The 7,769-nt window shown below is 31.6% G+C and overlaps 1 protein-coding gene across 1 annotated transcript; it reads left to right on the top strand.

Moving 5' to 3' along the window:
• The first annotated feature begins 3,040 nt into the window (after nucleotides 1-3,040).
• Nucleotides 3,041-5,505, top strand: LOC120163035 (abscisic acid receptor PYL8-like). Its single transcript, XM_039173064.1, has 3 exons — nucleotides 3,041-3,431; nucleotides 4,558-4,773; nucleotides 5,006-5,505. Exons 1-3 carry the CDS (start codon nucleotides 3,291-3,293, stop codon nucleotides 5,219-5,221), a joined length of 573 nt encoding a protein of 190 aa, XP_039028995.1. The 5' UTR covers nucleotides 3,041-3,290; the 3' UTR covers nucleotides 5,222-5,505.
• Nucleotides 5,506-7,769: the final 2,264 nt, after the last annotated feature.

Below are 7,769 nucleotides of genomic sequence, written 5' to 3'. Positions count from 1 at the left end.
TTTTTTGACCCAATAAGCAAACTCCATGAGTCAGTTCTTCACGAGCTCCTCCTGCATCTAGCTCTTCTCGTGCTCCACCTCCTCCAGCACCGGCTACTGATGATGATCCCGAGCTTCAACAGCTTATACAAGATATTGACGATCATGTACCAGACGATGAGCCCGCACCTGAACCAGCACAGCAAGAGGAACAAATGCCTCCATATTTTTGATCATTTATGAAGTCATTTGATCTGAGGTTTGCCTCCATGGAATCTCAACTGACTGAATTTCAACGGGAGATGCATGAACGTATGGATGCTCTCACAATTAAAGTGCGAGCCCATTATCCTCCTCTCCCGATCCTTCAATGGAGTAGATCTTTACTTGTCATGCTTTCTTGGATTTAGAACTTGAATTGATAAACATTTTGATGTTCTTGGATTGTTTTATTTTGGGTGATTACATGTTTGGATTTATGTTTTGGATGCTTGGATGTTTGAACTTAATATATTTGGTATGATTAAATTTTCATTTTGTGCTTAATATTTATTTATTTTTTCATCATTTATATATTAATTGCATTATGACCAACTTTGTCATTTCACATTATGAATATTGAATTATGAAACTAATGGCTAACATTTTCTTGATTATGATCTTAGCAGCTTAAGCTATATTAATCAATTGGCTATGTTTCAAAAGTTTTCTTTCAAATAGTTTTAATAGAGTCTTTTTAATTTAATAAAAAGGAGAGAAGATGTTTTTATAGTAAGGGGGAGTAAAAATAAAATTGATTTCAAAAATAATTTTTCATAGAAAATCTTAATTTTACTCAAGTGTTTTGTTATATCAAAAAATGGGAGATTGTTGAAAACATTTTGATGTTTCGATATAACAAATTAAGTATAAATGAATTTTAAGATTTTCCAAATGATTTTCTAAGTATATTTCGATTTAATTAATCGAATATCAAAATACTACTCCAAGTCTTTAAAAAGTTCAATTTTAATCCTTACTAAGTGTAAAATTGTGTTTTATACTTAAACTATTTTTGAAACAATTTTCACAAATTATTTCGAACCAAAAACGAGCCAAAAATCAATTTTATGAAGGGGTGTACCGATGCATTCATTTGATGCATTGATGCATACCCATTTCGAATACAATTTATTCACTGATGCACAAACCATGCATCGATGCACTCTGGCTATTTTAAAACATCGAAATGATTTTATGCACCGATGCACAAGACATGCATCGATGCACCCTAGTTATTTTGAAACATCGAAGCTGATTTATGCACCGATGTATACCCTAGTGCATCGATGCACTTGGACAGCCAACGGTCGAAATATTTGAATTTTACACTTGATGTATCGATGCACCTTGACTATGCATCGATGCACACATGCTCCCAACTAATTTTATTAATTGTTTTCACACAATAACGACTCTATTAATTCCACTAATGATTCCCAACATTCAGAAATGATCCAAGGAGTATTTAAACAAGCTTAGAAGCCATTGATCAATAACAAGAAACAACAAGAATCAAGAATCAAGAAAAAATCAAAGAAAAAGCATCAAACCTCAAGTTTGAGCAATTTCAAGCCAAATTTCATTCAATATTCATCTTTGCTTTCAAGAACACTTATTATGCTCAATTGTATTATTCTTGAGTGTTCTTTATTTGTTCTAGAATTGTGCAAACATCTTTCCTTGTGAGGATTTTCTTGTAAGTTTGCAAAATGTGTATTGTTCTCAAGAATTTGGGGTATAATTCTTGAGGGATTTGTAAGGTTACTATTTGTCCTCAAAAGAAAGACAAATTAGTGAATTTGTGGAAAATCCTTAGTGTGGATAGCTAAGGTAGTGGACGTAAACTTTGGTTGAGAAATTCGAACCACTCTAAATCGCGGTGCAAATATTTTCAATTTTCTGCAAAAGCTTCCACCGAAATTTTAATTGTCAATTCACCCCCTCTTGGCTCTATTCGTTGATCGATTAACTCAACAGATTAAAAAAATTGATACAAATTGACTTTGAGTTGTAATTTCATAAACTCAAGTAAAAAATCGAGTTGTAAAATAATACTCGAATATCTCAAATTTTTTAGTAATTAGTGTATTAATTTTTATGTTTGGGTCATGTCCTTTAACTATGTATGATATATGTATATCACATATGGAAAAAATATGAAGAAATATATGTATTGTATATGGTTAAAAAACTATTTAAATTAGAATCAAATAATATTATAGTATTATAAATATTTACAATTAAATTTAAACAGAAACTTGAAAATTCAATTCATTTCGACTTGATTTAAATTTTATAAACTCATATCGAAAATTTTGAGTCAACTATTTTATAAGATGAATTAAATTAGAATAAAATAATATTATAATATGATAAATATTTATAATTAAATTTAAACAAAAACTCGAAAATTCAATTCAATTTGACTTTATTTAAATTTTATAAACTCAAATCGAAAAAATTGAGTCAACTATTTTATAAACTGAATTGAGTATTTAGGTCTAACATAATCCTAAACCCTAAACCCAACATAATCACTTATTGTTCACTTATAGTTGGTTAATTTTTTTTAAATAATTATGTTTTGATGGTTTAGAGTTTCTGTTTCAAGTTCAGTTTGTTATGAAATATTTTGAGAATGGATTATGAATTTGGGGTTGGGAATGTAATTAAATTATTTTAGAATTTGAGGTTTAAAATGTAATTGATGACTGTGTTGCAAGTTTTAAAAGTTAGGGGACCTAAATGTAAGTGCCTGAAAAGTTCAGTGTCCATTTATACAATTTATCCTAACGGTAGTGAAAAAGCCGTTACTCAGGGACCATATTGCAAACGAACTAAATGTTTGATGATTGTATTACAAGTTTTAAAAGTTAGGAGACCTAAATGCAAGTATATAAAAAGTTTAGTGACCATTTATATACTTTACCCTAAATTTTATCGTTTCATTTTTTTTCTTTCAATAATTGTATTTTTTTTCCCAGGTGATGAGATTGAGGATAGGGGTTACGGAGGCTCGGAGGTGAAAGAACTCAGCTAGCTTCTCTTTCTTTCTTTTTTTGGCGGTGATTCATTCACGGATTCTTCGTTTTCTTCCCCTGGAGAAATCCGGATTTAAAATTCTCTAGAAGATTCGACGGTGAATCAGTCCGGTCCTTGATCGAGCTCAGATCGCCGGAGACGAGACGAGTTAGAGTGTTTCTTTGTCTTTTTTTTGCTTGGCGTAAGAGGGAAGCGTGAGTTTTTGGATTGATAGAAGAAAATAGAAAATGAATTCGAATAGCAATGGATTTGGGAGTTCCGGTGCGGTAGCGGCGACTGAATATATAAGGAGTCATCATCGGCATGAGACTGGAGGGAATCAGTGTAGTTCAGCTGTCGTCAAGCGAATCAAAGCTCCTGTTCCTCTCGTAATTCTCTTTCACTTTGAATATGTTTTGTGTGGATTTTATTTTCAACTCATTATTTCTCGAGAAATTCTCTTCTCACGCATCCGAACCTTATTTCGATTTCTTTTCTGCCCTTTTGTGTTTGTGTTTTTGATTAATTTCGAAGACATGCTATTTTTTTATAGTTTTACTGAATAAAGATTTCTTTACAGTCGTCCTTGATTGTTTTTGCATGTTTGTTGAGTGATATGTATATGTATGTATTTCAGTAACCGATTTTTGTTTTCGAGAGGAATTAATCTTGATCTGTGGTGATTTTCTTTTGTAGTTCTTTAAATCCTGATTGTTTTGATTGAATTTATTGATTTAAAAAAAAACAGAAAGAAAAAGTATTGAATCTAATTGTCTATATTTGCCCTACTGGTTTAAGTTTGTTACTGAGATGAAGAATCTCTCCACTGTTTGAATTGTTCAGTAAAGGAAGATTATTTAGAAATCTGACATTCAAATTTTTGTTTTTCTTATTATGGGAACAGATATCATGTTGTTTAGTTTAATGCTTAGGAATTAGAATCAACTCAAAACTTATATGAAGCCATTTATTTCTTTGAGTTTTTGAGTATGAGTAGATCTTATATTTGAGATCCATTTTATCGAGTCTCTTTTTGTTAAAAGATTTTCACTCTTCACTATTCTCGGAAACCATTCCAACAAATTTGTGGTGTTTCTCTTAATGGGTATTGCAGGATAATTTCGTTTCCATGTGTTATAATTGCTTTGTTTAGGAACAATGGGGTTAAGATTTAATTGAATTAATTGTAATTTCTCTTGTTGATTCTTGCATTTGGTAGATATGGGAATGTCACAAAGCATATGCTCTGAACATTTTTTTTTCATTTCTTTCTCCATTTTGCACATATCAGATAAATGATTAGTAATTTAGAGGTGATCTATACTGGAGGAAGAATATGAAAAATAAGGGAGAAGATATATAGCCTGTAGAAGATATATTTAGATCATGTAGAAAAAACGTATAATGTAATTCCTCAATTGTAGAGCTTGATGCTTATATTTTTGTGATTGTCATCTGTTACCTTGGCCGAATTTCTTTTTTTCTCTGAAAGTTGTATTGTTTCTCTTTTTATAGGTTTGGTCTTTGGTTAGGCGTTTTGACCAACCTCAGAAGTATAAACCCTTTGTAAGCCGGTGTGTTGCGCAAGGTAACCTTGAGATTGGGAGCCTTAGAGAAGTTGACGTCAAGTCAGGGTTACCCGCCACTACAAGCACCGAAAGGCTAGAACTTCTTGATGATGATGAGCATATCCTCAGCATCCGGATTATTGGTGGGGATCACAGACTTAAGGTAGGAATCCCTTTTCTTTTTCCTGATTTAACCTTTTTGTTCCCTCTATCTTTTATGATTCATCCTCCCGGAAGATTGTAATATTTTTCAAGTTTCATGAACATACACGTCTAAATTTTGAGTTCATGAGTGGTTAGTCAAGGTTGAAGTTCCCATTTATGCATACCATAATATAAAGCAAAGATTTGGGTAATGTTCTTATTTCATCAAACTTTTTCCCTGTCAAATCCAGAACTACTCTTCAATCGTCTCCCTCCATCCAGAGATCATCAATGGAAGAGCTGGGACTCTGGTCGTTGAATCATTCGTGGTGGACGTGCCCGAGGGAAACACAAAGGACGAGACATGCTACTTTGTTGAAGCTTTGATCAAGTGCAATCTCAAATCTCTTGCAGATGTTTCAGAAGGACTAGCAGTGCAGGACCGGACAGAACCCATTAATATTTGAAAGGCAGGGACTGACGAGTTATAAGGTGGTGGCTATTGTTGCCATGGATGAAGCTTCGGGGCTTTCGTATCATCGGAGGTTTGAGAGATGGACTGGCAATTGAGGTCTTCCATCTTCTAGATACATTCACATTGCATTCCTTCTATTCGTTATTGCTCTCTCCTTTATTTTTAACATTATGTGCTGGATTTCGTGTCTTCATTCAATAAAAAACCACAAATATTATCAAGTTCCTTTAGCTGAAGGAAAAAGAGGGGACTTAGTTGATTCCAGTATTGTTATTTTGGGTATTCATTGGTTTGTATATAATGAAAGCTAGAAAGAGTTGGAATTTGGATTCGGCTTTTTTTGTATCGGGATTTAGATATGAAATGCTTGTTAGAGCAGTCTTACGGATGACAATTTGGATTGTGAAATTTTTTGTTGCCTTCCGGTTCTTCAGTGTTTTGCTTGACTAATCTAGACTGAACATGGTTGCGTACCTGATTTTGGTAGGTGAGTCTTTTAATGAGAATTTTCTATATATACAAGACCTTAAACTCGAGATGTGTAAGTTGTCTGTCACTTGAACAAACTTGTTGATTTGGATCGTGAATTTAGTGAGTATTTAATTTGTATTTTGTAGATTCAAATAGTAGTCATTTTGAATATAACTTAGAATAAATGCAAATAGAGAAATATTTATTATCTAAGTTATTATTTATATATATACAGATTGATTATTTAGATATTTGAATATGATTTTAGATACAGTGAATATATTTGAACTTAAAAGAATTATTAAATTTAATTTAAAAATATAAAATCTTAAATTGGATTACGAAACGAAGGGGTTTCATGAGCATACCTTCTTTCACAAAGCTTTCACGCGATCATACGTTTCTCTTAGGGGGTTGGTTAAGGTATCTCATATTATCGGGGGAATGAAATGTAATTTCTCTGTTTAGTTGGCAAACATTCTCAACCCAGGTAATAAGTTATTCCCAACTGTGATATTTTGTGAGATATAAGTATTGTTACATTCCCGGAGTTTTGGACTAAAATATCTTTAATTTTTTTTTAAAAAATATCTTTTTCTGTCGTTGATTAAAAAAATTTTACGAATGTTAAATTACAAATTTATCCTTAAACTATTTTAGATTTAAAAAAAATCATAATTAGAATTTTATATGAAATTCAGGGGTTAAAATAAAATTTTATCATTTCATTAAATCTATTTATCTTTTCAAATTTGTAAAAAAAATTATATAAATTTTATGAATTTAAAATTTTTAAAGAAAATATATAAATTAATTATAGTAGAATTCAACTTGTTAAAAGAACAAATATATAATAAGGATAATTTGGTAAAATATACATTCCAATAATCTTTTATTCCTTTAACCAAACACTGTAATCTTACATTCCTGCTAAACGAACCAAACACAAAATACAACATTTCTAGTAATCTTATTCCCGCCGGTAATCTTACATTCCGTTAACCAAACTCACCCTTAGGAGTTTCACCACCTGCATAACAAATAGAACAGTTAAGATTGAAAATAAAATTGTGCTAACCAGATCTCCAGTTTGCAGAAACATACTTCAGCATCAATGCGAGAGATACTTCAGCATCAATTCGTGCACAATAAAGAATTAATTAAAAGGGAAGGGCATTTTTTTAAGAGTGATGATAAAGTGCGGCACATCATCCCCCATAGGTAATAACATATTACTCAGGTTTTGGTTAACTCTTTCTCAATATCCCAAGTATGAATTGGTAGAACAAATAGAGGAAGGGAAAATTACAGATTCCAAAAAACAAAAGCGCAACGAAATATAGCATATATTGAGCAAGCTCTGTAGCTGTGTGGAGATCACTAGTTTCCCCAATTGTGACATGGTCTTGGCCAAGGATGAGCTCTTCTGAGCTTTTCCTCCCATACAAACATCGAGACGAGCTAATAATTGCTTTGTGTAACCATTCCAAGATCAGATCCACAGGGCATGGTTGTTGCTTTGTGGATTGGATGTGCACCCTCAGTGTTGAGAGCAACAATTGCATGCCCACTCTCATGATAATCTGTGAGCTGAAGTTATGTTATATAATGTCAGAAAAAGTAGTGGTGTTCAGTTTTCGGTTTTAACCGAATTAATTGGCCAAATCGAATTAATTCGATTAAAACGGTCGGCCACCTAATTAGTTTAGTCGAAAAATAATTACTTTTTCTCTTCAATATTTGAAATCGATTAATTAACTAAATATATTAAATATATTATTTATATTATAAGGTCAAATCCATTAAGAATTAAGACCAATATTTTTTAATTACACTAAGCTCATTAAATTATTAAGACATAATTAAATTTTAACCTAAATAAAAAATACCATATTAAATTCAATTTAATCTAACTAAAAAATTATAAAAAAATTCGATTAATTCGGTCATCGATCGAACTAATGAAAAAAAAGATATTGATCGATTCGGTTAACAGTTAAAGACAAAAAAGTTCAATTAATTCGATTAATAAAAATTCGTTTGATCGATTACTGAATTTGTCGCTTGAA

This window comes from Hibiscus syriacus, unplaced genomic scaffold (assembly GCF_006381635.1).
Source record: "Hibiscus syriacus cultivar Baekdansim isolate YM2019G1 unplaced genomic scaffold, ASM638163v2 tig00111427_pilon, whole genome shotgun sequence".
Taxonomy (NCBI): domain Eukaryota; kingdom Viridiplantae; phylum Streptophyta; class Magnoliopsida; order Malvales; family Malvaceae; genus Hibiscus; species Hibiscus syriacus.
The sequence above is the reverse complement of the archived record's forward strand: the minus strand, read 5'-3'. Positions and strand labels throughout refer to the sequence as shown.